The 19,869-nt window shown below is 47.2% G+C and overlaps 1 protein-coding gene across 1 annotated transcript in view; it reads left to right on the forward strand.

The window, feature by feature from the left end:
- Nucleotides 1–505: 505 nt before the first annotated feature.
- The window catches only part of SFRP1 (secreted frizzled related protein 1), a 187,906-nt gene continuing 168,542 nt past the window's right edge, over nucleotides 506–19,869 (forward strand). Inside the window, exon 1 of the mRNA XM_086943562.1 lies at nucleotides 506–1,343. Coding sequence (XP_086799688.1) covers nucleotides 800–1,343 — 544 coding nt within the window. The 5' untranslated portion in view covers nucleotides 506–799. The remainder of the gene's footprint in view (nucleotides 1,344–19,869) is intronic.

Genomic DNA, 19,869 nt, shown 5'->3' on the forward strand with positions numbered 1-19,869 from the left:
CAATCGAGAAGGAAACACCGCGTTCCTGGTTTCATGATCACAGTTTTGCCCCGACCACATCCCCTATTCATAGGGAGAATGAAACATTGCTCTATTCCCGCGTGAGGGGTCTTCTTGCTGTAACTTTGACACGACACGACCTCCACGAAAGCGAGTCAAAATGTCAATGTGGTCGTTTTTCATCCATACCTCCCTTTTATATGCACATTATTATTCTTTCGAAGTCGGTGCTGCTTCAGTACAAGAGAGTGCCGGGGAGTCGATCCAGAAAGCCGTCTCAAGTGAGGGGTTTTCTGTGGGGAAGCTCCAGTTAATGGCATTGTTACACTTTGTCTTAAGGGGTGCTGACCTGTGTTTACTTTAGGCAAAATGAGGCCACAGAGGGGAAAGTGATTGGCTAATTGAGTGTGTGACTGACACTTGTAAATGCTTGCTCCGGAGGGGGTGGAGGGAAGTGGCGGGGGAGGGAGGGGCGGGGGAGCAGCTGCTGCTGATTGGCTGCTGCCCTCTTCAGAAGCTGTGTCCTGCCAGCAGCCTGGCCATTCCACACCATGCCGGGCTGTGAGGAGGTGCCACAGACGCACCGGTGAAAGCTGGATGCCCCACTCCAACTCAAGGGAACAGAACAGTCACATCGCGCTGACTGCGAAGTTAAAAAGCCCCAGCAACAGGGGGAGGGCGGATTCCCACCCAGCCCAGGCTGAGCCGAGGCATTGTTTTTCGTTCTGAGTGGAAACAACTGTCAAGCAAGACAGGAGAGTGGAAAACGCCAGACTTTTGTTCACTACTTTCCTTTAACATGGCTCGGGTGCAGAATTTGGGGGCATGCTGTTGGAAACTTTTGGGGGTCCTGCTGGCATGCACATCTGGACTCTCTGCAGGCAGCAAGGCGACCGAGTATGATTATGTAAGTTTCCAGTCGGACATTGGCTCATACCAAAGTGGTCGCTTCTACACCAAGCCGGCACAGTGCGTGGACATCCCCGTGGATCTGCGCCTATGCCACAGTGTGGGCTACGATAAGATGGTGCTACCCAACCTGCTGGACCACGAGACAATGGCCGAGGTGAAGCAGCAGGCCAGCAGCTGGGTGCCACTGCTCAACAAGAACTGTCATGTGGGCACCCAGGTCTTCTTGTGTTCCCTCTTCGCGCCTGTCTGCCTGGACCGCCCCATCTACCCGTGCCGCTGGCTGTGTGAGGCTGTGCGGGACTCTTGTGAGCCTGTCATGCAGTACTTTGGCTTCCACTGGCCCGAGATGCTCAAGTGCGACCAGTTCCCCCAGAATGACGTCTGCATTGCGATGACAGCCCCTAATGCAACAGAACCCTCCAAACCGCAAGGTAAGTTGTGCCTTTACCAATGGAAGAAGATGTAGTCTTCTGTCTCAAATGTTGAGCTTAGACTTTGGTTCAAATTTTCCAGTTGAGTAACTGGGGTGATCATGGGCAAATCACTTCATCTCTTGTTGCCTCTGTTCCATCAGCTGCCAATAATGCAAGTTCATAAAAACAGGTTAAATGCCACTGGTCAGTTATACCCACCCTCATCAGCCCTCCTGCTTTCCCTCCAAGCTGGCACCCACTGCATTACTGCTCCATCAGATGAGTTACTAGCATTTTAGAAAGACCATGGCATCCACGAGGTCCCTTCCTGATTCTCTGAATAATGTCCCTTCATTTCTTCTTTCCTGATTCCTCTTTTTCATCTTTCCTGTCCTCTCCAGTCCTTTATTCAGTGTTTTAAAGTGAAACTAAGGTGGTGCAAAGTGTTATAGTTTACAAAAAATTGCTTAACAAACATAGTGTATTTCCCTTCACAAGCCATTGTAATCTGGCTTTCTTGAACAGTTCGCTCAGTTAAAGGTTTGGATGACTAAAGCTCATGGAATGCCAGGATCTGAAACATAGAGCTGCTGATTACTTGGAATCATCTGGTAAACCTATTTCCATGCCAGCTTTAAAAATGCATTATTTATGAGTTTGTGAGCAAGCACCATTAAGTGGGGGTCTAGTTTGATCACTGTACAGCTAAGGTACGGACCAGAAATAGTTTCACAGTGTCGGAGTACAAGTAGAAAATGTGATGCTCTGGCTGAATGTGGGCTATTCGAACAAGGCAGCGTGAGCTTTAATCATGGCTGCCTCACTTGATCAAACTGTATGATCCTGGGCAAAACATTACATCTGGCAACTCACTCACTGTAGATCATATAAGGACCCTCTCATGCAAAGCTGGCTTTGTGATCTGTTGAAGGCTGAACAATATAGCGCTTGCACAATAATTATTTGAGTTATTTTGAGGCAGCACTGGTAGCACGTGATGCTGTACAATAGACCTTTACAAATATAGTCTTGAGTGTCAGTCATGTACCATAGCTGCCACCACCAGGACAGCTCAGAAACTGGCACCCTTGTAGAGAACCGACAATCAGTTCTATTACAGACACTTTGTTTTAATGGACACCTAACATAGCAACATGACACTGTTTGCAAAGTGGCAAATTGTTTAGCTTTTGGCATCCCTGTTAGGATCATTTATATTACAAAACGTTCCAATGGCTAAGTGAATTGTGGAATTGCTGCTGACGATTTAGAAGTCACCTCAATATTTAATAATCTGTAGTTGGGTAACTTGATTATCACGAATTGGCTAATAATCACATATGATGTTTGAGGTGCTTAAAAGTTCACTTTGAAGCAATAGTTAAAAGACAAGGTGTGTCTAAAATCAGGAAACAGAAAGTCAGCCAAACACATAATAGCCACGAATAAATGTACAGTACAGCTGCAGAAGCCTTAAAATATAAACGCCTCCTTAGGAGTAACCTTATAAATGCACTTGCAATACAGTGCAATAAAATAATAAAAAGAACCCACGAGCCAAGGGCTAATAAACACTTTAGATGTGGCTAGTACATTTGTGACAATAGCCAATTCGTTTTAAGGTGACGGAGTTCATGTTTTACTCCTCGGCAGTATTCGTGCGCCTTGGCACGTGAAAGTACGACTCGACGTGCACGTAATCACCGTTCACGTTTTACGCACAGTACGTCCACATAAAACTATCATGAGGAGAGCAAGGACTGGGCTTCGAGAGGACGCACTAGTCCTGTGGCTTTCGGGGAGCTTGTAGGGAAGGATGCAGCTGGAAAAACAACGGGCTGTTGGCAAAACAAGGGGCGCACACTTTCCCAGGGAGGGCGAATGCCCCGCTCTAATAAGTAGGTATTTACGGCTTCATCGCTGGGCACACACGCTGCCGGCTCTGCCTGCTAGACTTCTGTGTGGGTGACTCATAAACCATGTTCTGTCATGTTCCTAGCGGTGGAAAAGCACTCTGGCTGCCTTTGTTTTGCTTTCACCGGTTCCCAGTCCCTCTTTCTAATTGCTTTTCCATATTGAGGGGTTCGCGTTAAGCAGATGTGGGCTGCTTTCCAGGGGTCCCACGTGCATGTCTTTTCTTTTCTCTGTGATGAATCACAAAATATGAACAAATACGATGTTCTCTCCGTCGATGGAACTTCCTTGACGGTCGTTTTTAAACCTCGAAAGAAATCAATGTACACACCAATGGTACGGCAAGCCGCTCTGTACATTTGGGCACAGTTAATTTATTCACAAGAGGAAATTTTTGAAGCCGGGAGGTTTTTGTTTGTTAGTCTTTCCAGCATATGAGGATTTCAGAATGTTACATGTGTTCTTATCAATCTAACTGTGTAAGAATGATAGCCCATGAGGTTAATGTGCGCGCTGCAGAGGTGAGCGAATCGCCTGAAGGGAATTTTACTCCTTTGTGGGGAAAAAGGCGCCACAGAGTTTGGAACACACAGTGGTATCTATTGTTAATGTGATCTCAAATGTTTGAATCAGGGTAGGAAGTCCCCTCTGTCATCCTTCCAAAGTCGATAAAGTTGAGCGCTATTGAGTTGGCGGTAATAACGTCTCTTTACAGCAGTTCATTAGTAGTTCAAAGTCTTAGGTAGCCAGCGCACTGTAGTAAATACAACTTTCTGCAACCACTACAGGACGAGACAGGCGCTCCCACAACATAAATCTAAAATACCACAGTGATTGACAACAGAGAAAGGACTCTAGTACATCAACTGCAGAAATAGAGCAATGGACTAGTAGGAAACGGGACCCAATGAATAAATACCTGAACTCACAGGCCTCTTCGAAGTCTTTGTAATGTGGTGAGCTGCCAGCACTCGTTTTTAGCTCTTAGAACACTTTCCCTTTAGCATAGTTTTACTGATTTCGCTAATGCTCACCTTTACCCCACAGTAAATGCAGAGGCCATGCTCTCCGCAGACCCTGGGCAGCTCACCCCAATTGTGTCGCTGGCAGCAAGATTCTCATGTTTACAAGTGATAGGACCCGGATCCCCCCAGCATGGCCCCGCCCCCCCTAGTTGACATACTAACCCACAATTGAATCCTTCAAAGCATTGAGTGGGTTATAAAAAGGCCATGTTTAATTTCAACATATCATAAACATGACAAAAGCAAAGTAACATGCATAATCATCATCATCACAGACACTTTTAATATTCATCTTCATAACTGCAAAATCATAAATGCAAATTCTCTCATCGCCCCCCAGCACCAAGGGGCCTTCTGGCTCGCATCTCGCACTGAGCCTACCACGCCAGGTGCACCGCGCCTGCGTCAAAGAGAAGTGGGCCCCACCCTCTGATCCTTGTCCGCCAATTCCAGGGCCCACTCCCCGACCACCGGACTGCCCAGGGACCCAGGAGGCTCGTGATCTGTCGCCCTAGCCTCCCCAGCCGGTGGTCACATCTTCCCAGCGAAGAGCTTACCGTCTCCCCCCTCAGTGCTGGCCTATGGAGTCCGTAAGGCAGTCCCTTGTGTTAGTCAATGTCACTGATCGCAGGTCTCTCTTCCGCCAAAAAACCACCCCCTCCAACTCTTAAGCAACAGGGATGGTGGGTGGGAATTTAAATTACAAGTAAAAAGGTAGGGGGTGGAAAAAGGAGTCGCCCGGCGAGGTCGTCAGCTGGGGTGGCAGAGGGCAAAGAGAGACAGAAGCCAGGGTTCCTGACCCTAAATAGGGCAAAGGTCTCCGCCCCCTGCCCCCCCAGCCGGACATACGTGTGCCTGACCCGGAAGTACTTGGGCGACCGAGTGCCGATTGGGCGACCGGTCGCCCCAGATCACGTGACCGGGGGCGTGGCCCGGGGGGCCCGGGTCCTAAGGGCGCGCTTCATGATATTCGCGCTTGGCATAGGACCCGGATCCCCCCAGCATGGCCCCGCCCCCCCTAGTTGACATACTAACCCACAATTGAATCCTTCAAAGCATTGAGTGGGTTATAAAAAGGCCATGTTTAATTTCAACATATCATAAACATGACAAAAGCAAAGTAACATGCATAATCATCATCATCACAGACACTTTTAATATTCATCTTCATAACTGCAAAATCATAAATGCAAATTCTCTCATCGCCCCCCAGCACCAAGGGGCCTTCTGGCTCGCATCTCGCACTGAGCCTACCACGCCAGGTGCACCGCGCCTGCGTCAAAGAGAAGTGGGCCCCACCCTCTGATCCTTGTCCGCCAATTCCAGGGCCCACTCCCCGACCACCGGACTGCCCAGGGACCCAGGAGGCTCGTGATCTGTCGCCCTAGCCTCCCCAGCCGGTGGTCACATCTTCCCAGCGAAGAGCTTACCGTCTCCCCCCTCAGTGCTGGCCTATGGAGTCCGTAAGGCAGTCCCTTGTGTTAGTCAATGTCACTGATCGCAGGTCTCTCTTCCGCCACAAGGGTGGCCAAGGCCCTCAGGTCTGCCACCCTCCCCACCTGCGCTCTGTATAAATGACCAAAGTCCTTTTATCCATGTGTCTGTGCCCAAGTCCGACAAATGCACCCCGTCGTTGTGGTACATAGCCTCTCCCGAGATCATCCGGTGCGGAATGTGACACAAGCGGCCCTTGACTGAGCACAACCTTGCCATCTCCCCGTTGAGTCGCCTTACTGACACGTTCAAGGACCTTGCGCGGACTCCTGGGCCCCATGTCCTGCGCGTTATCATTGCTGACCAAGCAATCCTGGCCAATGGGAAGATCTTTCCTAACCACGCAAACTCTGTCAGCAACGCCTCTTTGACTGCCAATCGACCACGATCAACCATATCATTCCCCCCCAAGTGAAGGATAATCCAGTCTGGGGACTTGTGCCCTTCTTGATCTCTTAACTCCTCCACGAGCCGCCTCAGGTGACGAATTCGCATGCCCCCGATGCCTCGCCACAGGAATTCGGTCCCGCCCAAGTCTGCCGGTTTCACCACTCGCCGTTGATGTAAACGCACCGTAGCGCGACGCACGAACGAGTGCCCCAACACCCACACCAGTTTTGCGGGCATACTAATTCAGAGAAGAGAAATGGAAAAGTCAGGCACAAGTCACAGTCAATCATTGATCAATCATCACAACAGTTCAGGCCTCACATATCTGCGATAGCAATCGGACGACCAGCGCCCCACCCTTTTAATCGCATCGCTCTGCAGGCCCGCCCCTGCGGCCAAGGTAGCTGCGCCAATCCTAAATGAATGAGAAGAGTATCCTGCATCTCCCAGACCCAGTCGCGCTAGCACCAATCCCAGGACCGCCTTAAACTGAAACTGGGACAAACAGTCCCCGTTCTCATGAACAAACAAGGCCTGCCCGCTCCCTACTGGGCGCAGGGCCAGATACGCTCTCATCCGGGTTACCGGACAGGCCGAGACCCCTGGCGCAGGACCCAGACGAATGGTGACCCCTTTTCCCAATTGGTCGGTCTTAGATCTCCTTAAAGTCACCGCCAAACTACTCGGTGATAGGCAAATGTCCCTGTGTTGAAGGCCCCCTTCCTGGTCTACTCTAGAGGACCCTACCACTTCACCCAGACGGAATGCCCCATAAAAGGTTAAAGTGAAGGCCGCCCCCAACAGGGTGCCTTCGAAGGGGGAATCACAGACCAAGGGCAAAAGGTCCACCATAGCACATAAGGTCGGGATGGTCAAGGGCCTACGAGAATCCCGCCTAGGTCCCTCAAGTCTAGCCCAGCCCGCCACAGCTTTTCTGACTAAAAAAGAGCCACCCGGGTCTCGAACTCCTGCCAGTTTAGCAAAGAAGCCTATTGCTGACAAGTTAGCTTTAACGAAAGAGACAGCCCTGCCCTGATCCCTTAATGTCTGTAGGTACCCATGAATAGCATCTGGGGCAAACAATTGAGGCAACCCAGCCTCCTCCACAAAAGACCTGTAGGAATTAAAATGCCTTTGGTAAGATTTTTTGGTGCGATCGTTCATGGAAGCACCTACCAGCCCCGCTAATGCGGGGCACCAATTGTCCACAGTGATGGTGGGAACTCCGTCATTCGCTCCTCTGCCTGCGGGTGAAACCTCCGGAATTCCTGCAACTTGGAACGAGACAAAGCATCAGCAGCATTGTTGTCAACTCCCGGTATATGTGCCGCCTTGAAAGTCAAGTTCAGCCTCAAGCATACCAACACCAGTTGTTTCAGCAGTCTCAGCACATGCACACAGGAGGCCCCCTGCCTGTTGATAGCTTCCACCACAGCCATGTTGTCCGACCAGAATACTACTGCCCTGTCCCTAAAGCGGTCGGCCCAAATTGTCACAGCTACAACAATAGGAAAGAGTTCTAGGAATGCTATGTTTTTAGTCAGTCCTGTCCTGTGCCACTCTGCTGGCCACTCTGCTCCACACCAGGCAGGGCCTAAAATGGCCCCGAAACCGATGCTGCCGGCCGAATCAGTAAACAGGCCGAGTTCCGAGCTGGACACAGGAGGGGCAGGCCACACCACCCTGCCATTGAACTCGCTGAGAAAGCTGCGCCAAACCTTAAGATCTTCTTTCACCTCTGCCCTCAGCCGAACACGGTGGTGTTTGTGCGTTAACCCACCCATTGACCTGGCTATGGATCTAGAGAAAGGGCGCCCCATGGGAATGATTCTTAGGGCAAAATTGAGCTGGCCAACAAGTACCTGGAGCTGGTGAAGAGTAACCTTAGGTCCCGCCAGAGTGGCGTCAATCGCTCGGGAAAAGGCCTGAACTTTGTCCACAGGCAGCCTGCACTCCCCCGCCACCGTGTCAATTTCTATCCCCAGAAAGGACATGCACGTGGCCGGGCCCACTGTTTTTTCGGGGGCCAGGGGGACCCCGAACTCCCGGAACATCAACACCAGTTCATTGAGTGCTCTAGCGCACTCCCCTGACTCCGCCGGACCCATCACCATGAAATCATCTAGATAGTGCACCACATTGACACAACCTGTCCTGTGCGAAAAAACCCATTGCAGCATGGAACTAAAGGTCTCAAAATACTTGCAAGACACAGCACAACCCATGGGCATGCACTTATCAAAGTAGAATTGCTGCTGAAACTGGAAACCCAACAGTTTGTAATCCTCGGGATGCACCGGCAACAGACGGAAGGCAGACTCGATATCAGTTTTTGCTAACATAGCCCCCGGCCCCAGTTCCCTCACCAGCTGCACAGCAGCATCAAAGGATGAGTATGTCACAGAACACAAGGCTGGGTCAATGCAGTCATTCACAGAGAAACCTTTTGGAGCTGAGAGGTTGTGTATCATCCTAAACTGCCCAGGATCCTTTTTAGGTACTACTCCTAGGGGGGAGCAAACATAACCTGCCATTGGAGGAGCGGGGAAAGGGCCAGCCACCCTACCCAAGGCCACTTCCTTCTCTACCTTTGCTGCTACTATTGTTGGGTGCATTCTAGCTGACATGAGATTGTTGCATCGGTCAACAGGAGGAACGCCTAGGGCGGGAATGCGGAAACCTACAGAAAAACCATTGAACAAAACCTTGGCTGCTGCCCTATCTGGGTACTGATTGAGCCAATAAATCAATTTCCCTATGTCTACAGGAGAAGGAAGCCTATTGCTGGGGAGGCTTGCGTTCCTTGTTCCCAGCCCCCCCGCGTTCTTTGAACTTTTTATTACATTTAGACTCTGGATGCGAGGAGTGACCACAATAGGAGCAGACATGTCTGAATTTACACTGGCCTGTGGGATAATTGCATGACTTCCTATTGAATGCCCAGCAAGCCCCCTTCTTCTCCCCTGGGCCACCCTGTGAAGTCCGAAAAGGCTGCTTGGTGTGGTGCCCCCCACCATTAACGTTCTCAAGCCAGGCATTAATTTCCACCTGGTCCCAGCCAATACTCGGGTTCTCCTCTTTAGCCCACCGGAATTCCCTATCATAATCCAACCATGCTGTTCCCCCATGAGTCGCATGCGCTTTCACAATCTTATTTGTGTAGAAAACCAATGGAATCGCCAACTCCGGCCTTTTCTCCAACAAGACCGTCGTGTACACATGAAAGCCAAAGAGCCAATTAGTAAGAGACTCCTCAACCCTCAGCCTCCTGTCTTTGGAGGAGCCCTCTTTTCCTTCCCTCTCCCTGAACTCCAGGTCCCTCCTAGTAGGTCTGATGAGCGCAAATATATCCACATACGCCCCTTTCCAGATTTTTTCTTTCATTTCCGTGGACACATGCGTGGCTAACATTCCAGGTTGAGATAACACATTCCCGTGACACACCCCCGCCACTAACCCTGCTTCCCCGGCCTTGGCCGCCACCTCGCATGCCTTACCTCCAATAGGCATTGTCGCTATAGCTGGTGTCGCTCCTGTAGTCGCACTGGGCTTCGCACTCCGCGCCTCAACTACAAGTGCCAATTGCCTCTGGATTTCTAACAGCGCCCCCTGTTCCACTGTCTGCCCTGGTGCCCACGGGGCTGCTGCCACTGTGCTGGGAGTCTGCCCCGCCGCCGGGGGTGCTAGTTGTCCCACTAGACTAGCTACAGATGCTAAGAGCCCCGCCATCGGGTCCTGCGCGCCTGCTGCCGCTACCACTGGCTGAGGGGGTGGTACTCCCATCACAGCCTGGTGCGGATTCACCGGGGCCAATGCTTTTAGTGCGTCCTTAATCTCTGCCAATGCTGAACTCACTGGGTCAGCTGGCGTTACTGCAGGTATTGGAGTTCCCCCCGTAGGTCCCGCTCCTAGCGGTAGGTCCCCACCTGGTAAGACTGGTATGAGGGGGGTAGGAATCAAATCTTCCAATGCAGTAGCAGGTATCTCCTCAAACGGAAGAGGGGCGGGACCGACTGGTCTCTCGCCCCCAGCTACCCTGCCATGAGACTTCTTACGTGATGCACTCCCCTTACGCTTCTGCTGAGCCCTGGGCTTCTTCACTAAGGGGGGAAAAGCAGCCCTTGGTGGCACCCCCTCCCTACGCGGTCGCTCGCTAATGACCTCCTGCTCAGGCTCCTCCTGGGAGACATCGCTATCGCTTGCGCTCTCCTGATCCTCACCTAGCTTCGCCAGCATTAGCTTCAATAGTTGTGCAATTTCGGGGTCCTTCCCCTTTCGTTTATGGCTGACCTTCTTGGGAGGCATCGCTCTCTGCTTATCACAATGCGGGATTGCGCGGGAAACTGTGCTTCCGAGATGCCTTAGATAACTAATTTCCCCACACAGCCGCTTTCAAAACAACGCAAATTGCGCGGGAAACTGACTCCTTGAAGTGGGCGCTCCAATTAAGTCCCCCACTGCTGCCCTGCGCACCTGACCCAGCTCCCGTGCAAATACCAACCCCCGCTCCCCAGCCGAGCCGCCCACGTTGCCACAAGGTACCCGGACCCCAGGAGCCCCACCGGCAGCCACCAACCACCGGAAGTAAGCCCACCAAAAACCCGCGAACCCCCTCCCGCAATCAGCGGCTGCAAGCAGGCCCCCCAGAACTCCCGGCCCCTTACCTGGCAATAATGGGCGTCTCTCCGTCGCAGCGCGCCGATCTCCCGCCGACTTTCTCCACAGCCGCCGAGCCTCGCCGCCGGGCTCCGGAACACCAGCGCCGCCTCCAAGCCGCTCCTCGCACTCCCTCGACAATCCAACGGGGGGTGCGAGCGCCGAAGGGACGAAGGGACAATTTAAATTTAAATTACAAGTAAAAAGGTAGGGGGTGGAAAAAGGAGTCGCCCGGCGAGGTCGTCAGCTGGGGTGGCAGAGGGCAAAGAGAGACAGAAGCCAGGGTTCCTGACCCTAAATAGGGCAAAGGTCTCCGCCCCCTGCCCCCCCAGCCGGACATACGTGTGCCTGACCCGGAAGTACTTGGGCGACCGAGTGCCGATTGGGCGACCGGTCGCCCCAGATCACGTGACCGGGGGCGTGGCCCGGGGGGCCCGGGTCCTAAGGGCGCGCTTCATGATATTCGCGCTTGGCAACCTTTCTGCAAAGATCCTCGTATGTAACCTGAACGCCCCAGATTCTAATTTTTGTGTTACTAACTCCGTGGTTCATCCTTCTGAGGTCGGTAAAAAATATAATGTTGCGTTGTGACAAAGTAGCAAATATTCTTTTCATCACTATAGCACACAACCATCTGCATCAGCAAGTGGTCTTTAAAACCACGCTATTAAATTCAAATGGCATGCCCCTCAAATAATAGATTGCAATTTAACCAATCCATAATCGTGTGGACTGTACATTAGAAAAATCAGGGCAGACAATCAAAAGCACAGCGATCAAACAAAGATTATACCTCCGCATTTGTATAGGAAGGGCTTCATACATGTGATGAGGCCGCAAAGCGCTCTGATTTGTGGTCAATTTCCTGGGCTCCCTTTCAGAGTGTGTTGTTGGAAGGGTGTTGGATGTTGTATGTACTTTGTTATAGATGCTGAATGAGGTCCGTGAAGTTCCAGGACATGTTTTAAACATGCATCACTCAGTGTAGGCGTGAAGTTTTGTGGAGACTTTGAGAATAGCTGCATTGGCGCATGTCTACTTAATCAATTTTCGTCAACCATCATCAGTACGTTTGTTATCCTAGAAGAGTTTGAGATCTGAAACAAATCTACTATTCAGTGTTATGCTGGTGCATAAAAATGTATCATAGGCTAGAAACATACAAAATCTTAAAGAAGCAACAGTGACATAAATGTCGTGTTGGCCATAAGGCATTAACTGCTTCAATTATTTGAGGCATATTTACAAGCCCCTATCACCACAGGAACGTCACTTTTAGTGACATTCCTGTGGCGATATGGGCTTCGCCTTATTTACTAGGCAGTTTTAAGTCACTTAAAGTGGCTTAACGCTGCCTTGTAAATAAGGCACCCTTTCACGCTATACTAAGCGTGATAGGGGTGGGCAATGGGTGTTGTGATAGGCTTTCTACCGCAACACCCATTCATTTTGACGCTGCCTCATATTTACAAGGGTGGCGTAAATATTGGCAGCACCAAAATTAAAGACCAGGGAAAACCTAGTCTTACCCTGGCGCAACAAGGAGAAATGCTTTATTTCTACTTGCTTTTTCTGTTCTATGTGTGCTGCATTGTGCAGAACACATGGAAACAGCTGAACGTCATTGATTGTATCCCTTCCTGCACATTAACAATCATTAAAAAAACGGACAAGTTGTAACTTCTATGTGTGCTGCACAAAGTATGACACAGAGAAGTCACAAAGCAGCATTTCAGATTTTTTATGTGCAGGTAGGGACACCTTCCTGCTCATAAACAATCATTCCCCTCAATGCAGGCTCCCTTGCACTATGGTGCCAGGGTGCCTGCAATGGCACTAAGCAGATAAATTAGTGCCAGAGCAGGGGGAAACGCAAGGCTGCACCATATTCTTGTACATACGGTGCAGCCCTGCTTTTCCGAAGTAGCGGATTGTGGCGTTAAGCCAATGAGGCTGACGCTACGCTCCGCCACTTCCTTGTAAATATGCCCCTTAGTTTGAGGAAAATGGTTGTTAGGCAATGAGTGTTATGTAAGAGAAGGCTTGGCTAGCCTGCAGGCCTCAGAGGTTTGAATAAAAATGATTTTGCTTGCAGCCATGGAATTTCTCCCGGAGGTTGGCAAGTGATCTAGTGTCTAAAACGCTGCCCTCTGTCCCGGAAGACCTAGGCCCTAATTCTGGCTTTTCTGTGCCACCAACAACAATGTGATCATGGGTGGAGCTCTCAATTTCCCTGTGCCTTAAATTCTTAATAAGTAACACAGTCCTCAGTTTTAGGCACTTTTAATGAGATTTGGTGTCAGCCCAGACATTTTGACTTTACTAAAATTATATGTACCTTATTGGCACTTGTAGGGGCTTTCGGACGGCCCTCATTTGTTGTTCTGTTATTGTGTCATTCACAATTTTCTTCAATGCACTACAGCAGACATCATGGGACAACGGGTCAGCCCACTTCAGTTCCTGGCTAATGTCACTGTGAATGGCACCACTCTGGCCTTTAACAAGGAGCACATCCGCACTCAAGTTAGTTTCCTTCAGTCCCAGGGAGTACCATAGCAATGTATGATTTTGGAAACCAAAAATATATGTTTTCAGTCAATTACTTGTATTTTGATTGAGGAGTGTCTAACAGCTTTCCCAACAGTACAATTTGGCAACGCTATGACAAAACAAGCTTTGACAAAGCTAAAAGGTGACAGCTAAAGACAGATCCATTGCTTTATCAAAGGTTTGTATTTTTTGTTCATAAAACCAGATCTTTGGAATGTCTAGGGGCATTAACAAATAGTGATATAGCTTTAAAGGGGGTATTTGGGGTGTTACACCCCTAATGCATATATTCTGTAGAAAATAGTTGGATACAGGTGCTTTCAGTTGGACACAGTGAGGTCTCTGGTCAGATTTCACCTGGATTTTTAAATACACACACAGGTGAAACCACAACCACACTCCCTCTCTCCCACCCTCACCTGTTTTGGAGGTGTATGAGAATGTTGATAGTTTTAGCAAAATATTGTGTTTCTTGCCACTTAGAACTCATAATAATCAACACACCTCTCCCTCCCCACATCCTCACAAGCCTCCCTCATGCCCTGCTTGTCATATAATGACTGAACATACCAGAGTGATTGTAGGAAAGTCTGAAGGTCACACCAACTCAATTGTTATGAGCGTCTACTTCTGAATGAATTTATTATGTGTGGTGTACTGCTATAAGGAATACAGAATTCATAGAAAAGTCCCATTTACTAATATTCATCGTCACTACCCTTCTATGTAACCATTGGATGCCAGTGCCCTAATAAACGTCAAGCTACTATGTACTCTACTTTTGTTAAAAACAATTTATAATAAGATGTATATTTAAAAAAAACACATATAGCATCCTATATTTATTATTTACTGCATTGAAAACCCCTTTATTTTTTGGAAGCCTTGACTGCTGGCTTTCCAAACATGGTGTTGGATTGCATGCATTGCACTTGTGATTTAGCAATTTAGGGCCCGATGTAGGTTGGTCGGTAACGGCCGAAAATCGGTATTTTTGGCCGTTACCGACCGGTATACAAGAATTGGCATGTAGGGGCACAATTTTACAGAATATGTAAATTTACAGATTCGGTAAATTTACCGATTCTGTAAAATACCGAATTGGTATTTTTACCGATTCGGTAAATCTCAGATGTAGGTGGGACTCTTCTGAGTCCCAAAGGCCCTACAAAATCGGTATTTTACCACACAATCCTATTGTGTGGTAGAATACCGAATTCAGGTGTGCATGCACATGTGTGCATGCACACCTAGCCATGTGACAGACAGACATGCCCTTAGGGCATGTCTGTGTGCCACATGGCACACATGCCTATTTGTGGGGTGCCAGAGGGTATCAAAGTGACACCCCCTGCTCCCTTGCAAAATTCGGTATTTACCGATTCTGTAAATACAGAATCGGTATTTCCCATTGATTCCTATGGGCTTCAAAGCCCATAGGAATCAATGGGAAATACCGATTCTGTATTTACAGAATCGGTAAATACCGATTGTTACAGATTCGGTATTTCCACATCTGGAAATACCTACATATCCACCCTTTAGATTTACCGATTTTTAATTACCGAATCGGTAAAATTCGGTAATTAAAAATCGGTAAATCTAATTTACCTACATCTGGCCCTTAGTGCCAGTGATTAAGCAATTTTGCAATTTCATTTGCACAAAGCAACTGGTGAAAAAACAGTATTTGAACTGATAGATCACTGCAAGAATGACATTAGCACTGACGGAAACTGATATTTCGCACTCATTGGTAATTACAACGGGGGTGCAAATTTGCCTAGCCTCTAGTGCAAAACTGCTCATACACCAGTGCTGTGCTTGGCCTCTGGTGCTGAAATGCTCATTGCCTGATCAGGTAGCGAAACTGACCACGAAGAACTGTCTTCCAACATTAGTTCACAAAATAACCACTTTCAAGCAACACCGAGAAAATCAGGTGGCTCCTGGTTTGCTGGAGATCAGACTCCCCCCCCGCTCCTCTCTGAGCTCAAAATTGCAATTTGAAGATGCAGGGCGCTGTTTAAGAAAATTGCTACAAAAAGCAATATGATGTTTCGTTCCCATCCTTAAAATACTCATGGCGCATGCTGTTAACGGAAAATTGCACCACATCTTACAAATTGGTACCTCTCTATCTTAAAAGCGAACTTAAAGTACACAATCCCAGATGAAAGATCAATCCCATTGATCGTTGCCTTTTAAAGAACGTGAGAACTCAAGGAAATAGAGCATGAGGAAGGCTGTTTGCCAAAGTGTCTAGTGAATTTAGAAATTTCCACCTGTGGTACCTCAGGAGGAACTGCAGGAGGTGATCATCTCTCTTCCCTTTAAGAAGTAAATTATGGCCTTGTTATTGTGGTCTACCTCACCACAGATTCCATTGGCTTGTTGTGGTCAATGCAGGCAGGTAGTTGTGGACTGGGGTAATTTTCATCTTGTGATTTCATAGTTACTATATGTTGCCTATGCTGATTGCCACACTGTCAGTGTTCAAATATGTGCTAAAACATTCAGTAAATCTGGTACCATATTTACCACATATTTTAGTAACTTTTGCACACAGCACATGATCTGACATTTAAATGCTCTGTTCCTACTGTGTGAACTGAATGTAGTAATGGTTTTGGTTAATGGGGCACTCTTCATAGATTTTGAGCCAGACTGTTAGTGATATTGTAGGAGTCTCCATTAATGTTAGCCTGATTTGGAGGTGCTAAGCCTTAAATATATCTAGATTAGCATTGTTGTTCTTCTGTTAGCGTGGAGACTCAGAGGTACTCATGAGTTCTAAATCGGTATCGTGTTAACAGTTGGAAAGTATTGTAACTATTTACTGGTGGAATATTTTTGATGCATTTTGGGTGCTATGTTGTTGTCCAATTGCTATATACAAATTACTTTAAATTATCTCTATTTGCTAAGCTATAAATGTGTTTGGTGTTGGTTATTAAGACTTGGGTAGATTTGGGGGTGCAAATTGTTTGCCTTGTCAACAGTTGCAATTTGTTAATTACTATTTGGTGATGCTACATTTGAGGCAGTGCTCAATTTGTGCCAGTGGTTTCCGGTGCTCGGCATCAGCACTTAATTCTCAAAAACTGGCACTAATGACTGTCCACCACATGGTGGTGCTGACTGTCTAATTTATAGTAGAGCACAAATACAGTGGTTAGCAATTAACTGTACATTACAAATTAATAACACCTGTTGCCCACACCATTCTTATAGCTTTACGGGGGTCTGGAATAGCCTGAATTGTCACACTTGTAGGAGAATGATGGTTAGTAGTTAAGTTGGTACTGTTATTGGAAGCAGGGGCAGTGGCTGGTCCAGGCTACAGTGGTCTCCAAAGAAGGACCCTGGCACTTACTTTTTTCTAAAAATAAATCACTAGTTTGAGGCATCTATGAAGATACCATGTTGTCTCATAGAGTTTAGAAAGTGATTATACTTACTTGCCTGTACTAGGTAAGTCTTTGATGGGTATTGTGTTGAAAAGTCATTGTCCTTTTGGTGTGTTAAGGCTTGAACGGATTTCGGGGTGGCAAGTCTTATCAAGAACTGCACAGTATTATCATTATAAATAGTGGTATGTTTTGGAAATGTTTAGTGATACAATGTTCTTGCCTTCTGTGTTTGGAAAGTGCTTAAATTACTTCTGATTGCTAAGTTGTAGACTTGTTTGGTGTTTTAACGTCATGGTCCTATTTGTGTGTTAAGATGTGACTCTACCTGGGAGGAGCAATTTCTTTGCCTTATTGAAGAGTTGCAAAGTTTCATAGCTAATTATCAGTGCTATGCTGTATGAAGATTTGATTATACAATGTTGGGGTCTTTCTTGGTGTTACTGAAGTACTTATTATTGCCTCCTATTTCTAAGTTTTAGCTGTATTTGGTGTGCAACGTCATTGTTATATTTAGGTGTTAAGACTTGGGTATACTTGGGGCTGGCTCCTGGATGCATTTTCAGGTTTATAGTCTTTCTTATTAAAGCTTTATACATTTTAGAGGTATTACTCGGTTGTAAGTCTCAGGTATGATGATGGTGCAGTGTGTTCTGTGCTATTTGGACATTCACAACTATGTATGCTTATTTGACGAAGCAAATTCTTAGATGTACACATTTTTATTGTTTCAGTTTTTTTCTTCTTTGAGTTGCATTATTTTTCAGGACGTGCTACAACTCTATATTTCTCTGGTCAGTTCAACCAGCAGGAAAGCGTTTCAGTGAGTGAAATGGATACTTGGGTATTAATGAATAGTCATTCTATATACAAATATGCTGATTAAAAAAAACTTGACAACTTAATTACGATATTTTCTCCTCTTTCCACGGGCAAGTACACATTTATTACCTTGCTGTTATTTGAACGACCTTTTTAACTGCGCAATAATGCCTAGTAATCCATCAGTAAATTGTAACTGGCCATACAAAATGTATTCTCTTAGAAATAAGTTTTAGAGTGTGGCTCATGCCGGGATTTATGGCGAGCCCCACACATGACACACTGCATATAACTCATTTCATGGCAGCATTTCAAGAATGGAGACTGCAAAAAGACTAGGAATTATTAAACGAGCTGCAGATGGACCAACCTTCATGACAGAGGGGCATCAGAGTTTTTATGACCTGCGACCTCCCGTCTGGAAGGGAAACATTCTTCTTTTTTATTACTTTTTGCTGTTGGCATAAAAAGGGAAATACATCTTCCAGAAACTCAGCCAGAGCCTGGGGAGTAATTTGTGAAGCTAAAAGTTGTACAATAGTGGTCTAAATCTTACAGGGGCACTTGTACGGACGATGGAGGACAAAACCGCCCATTCTTCAGGAGCTACGCGACAACTACCACCTGGCAGAGCACGCTGTGCATTCTGGGAGTCTGCTAAGCATGTGAACACTCACAGTGGAGTAAAAGGAACTCCAAAGGCTTGGCTATTTAATGGCATTGATAAGTCAGTCCGGGTCCTGACTACAGGACTTAAATGTGGTAAATCTAATTTTCCTCTGGCACATTTAGGCTTCTATGAACGAACTCCAGAGGTCACACAAAACAAACCTTGCACCTGTGAATTAATATGGCAATTCGATTGGCAGAATTGTTCTTTTTTTTTGCGCAGTTCTGAAGGGAGCAAATGAATTGCACATGCTATGTCATATGCTTTTTGCTATGTTTACCTAACAAGAATAATAATTGAAATAACACGTCAATGGTTATTCTAGGGTTAAGACAAGATTATTTTGTTCCGTGCTATATTACTACATAAGTGAGAAAACAGTATGAAATCAATTTACTATTTTTGTTGAGATGTTTTATCTTAGACAAAGGCTTCTTTTTTATTGAGAGAGAGACAATTGACATTAGCAATCATCGCTATGGCACAAGTAAAATGATTTAGATTAAAATAAAAAACTGCTAAATGTTTAGCAATTGTTACACAAACAACTTTTTACTGATTTAAAGTGTTTGTGAAGCATGACCTGGGGCAAAATGTGCGTGCTGTTTCTGTATTACACAAGCAAAAAACAGCGCAAAATTGATTTACCCTGTTTTTTTGCCTAAGTAGCGCGACCCCATGGCACTAGTTAGTGCAATAGCTGTTGGTAGCTGTCCTTACTATCTCAGTTTCTTTCCATGTGCAAAGAATGGAAGCAGGAGCTTTGCTGCACGCACAGACACTCGTATTCATCTCAACTTTAATGTATGTAGCTAAACTAGCTGGATCTTTAACCACCGTGAATGTACTGGGCAAAGATCCCAAGACCAAACATCCCGGGGGAAGGTCTTTGTCAGTAACTGCTCATAAACGTGACCATTTCGGCTGCAGATGCGGCTTTAACCTTTTAAAAAGCCACATCACATTAGTGTTTAATGTTTCAATGTGAAGAATAGTCTTATATATAGGAAGTAACATAGGCTTTAAGTTTTCACAAAATTGCCATTCAAAAAATAACGTGTTCATTAATTGCTTGTGTGCAAATTAAATACGTGTTTTGCACACTTTCATGATGAAAATCGGGCCTGTGGAGGAGCAGCCGGATCCGATGGGGGCCCAGAGTCAAACGGCACCCGGAGGCGGGAGGCCCTTCCCCCTCTGTGAGAAGCTTGCAAAAAAGGTGGGCGCACTGGATTGGTCACTCCCGAAGTAGCTGCTGCTGGCCCCCCAATCAGGGAACGAGACGGCAAGAAGCTGGCGGTGTTAAGAAGAGGCACAGGGCCCAATTTCTGCATTTGACCCCCCAAACCAAAGACAGAATCCCACCCACCCCAAAGGAAGCAGGCGTCGCAGCCGCAGGGTCGAAGTGAGGGGCGGAAGAAACCCAGAAAAATTACACAAAAGAGAAAATTACTAGAGGTAGATGGGCGGCTCACACAGTGTCCTTGGGATCCCTCACGGCAGGGGCACTGAGGGAGCTAATGATAGCACACATCCACAGGCACAGTAAATGAAATGCTTGTACAGGTTCGGTTCATTGGGATGCAACACAGCAGGGGCAATGAGGAGCA

Source organism: Lissotriton vulgaris, chromosome 11, assembly GCF_964263255.1.
Source record: "Lissotriton vulgaris chromosome 11, aLisVul1.2, whole genome shotgun sequence".
NCBI classification, from domain to species: domain Eukaryota; kingdom Metazoa; phylum Chordata; class Amphibia; order Caudata; family Salamandridae; genus Lissotriton; species Lissotriton vulgaris.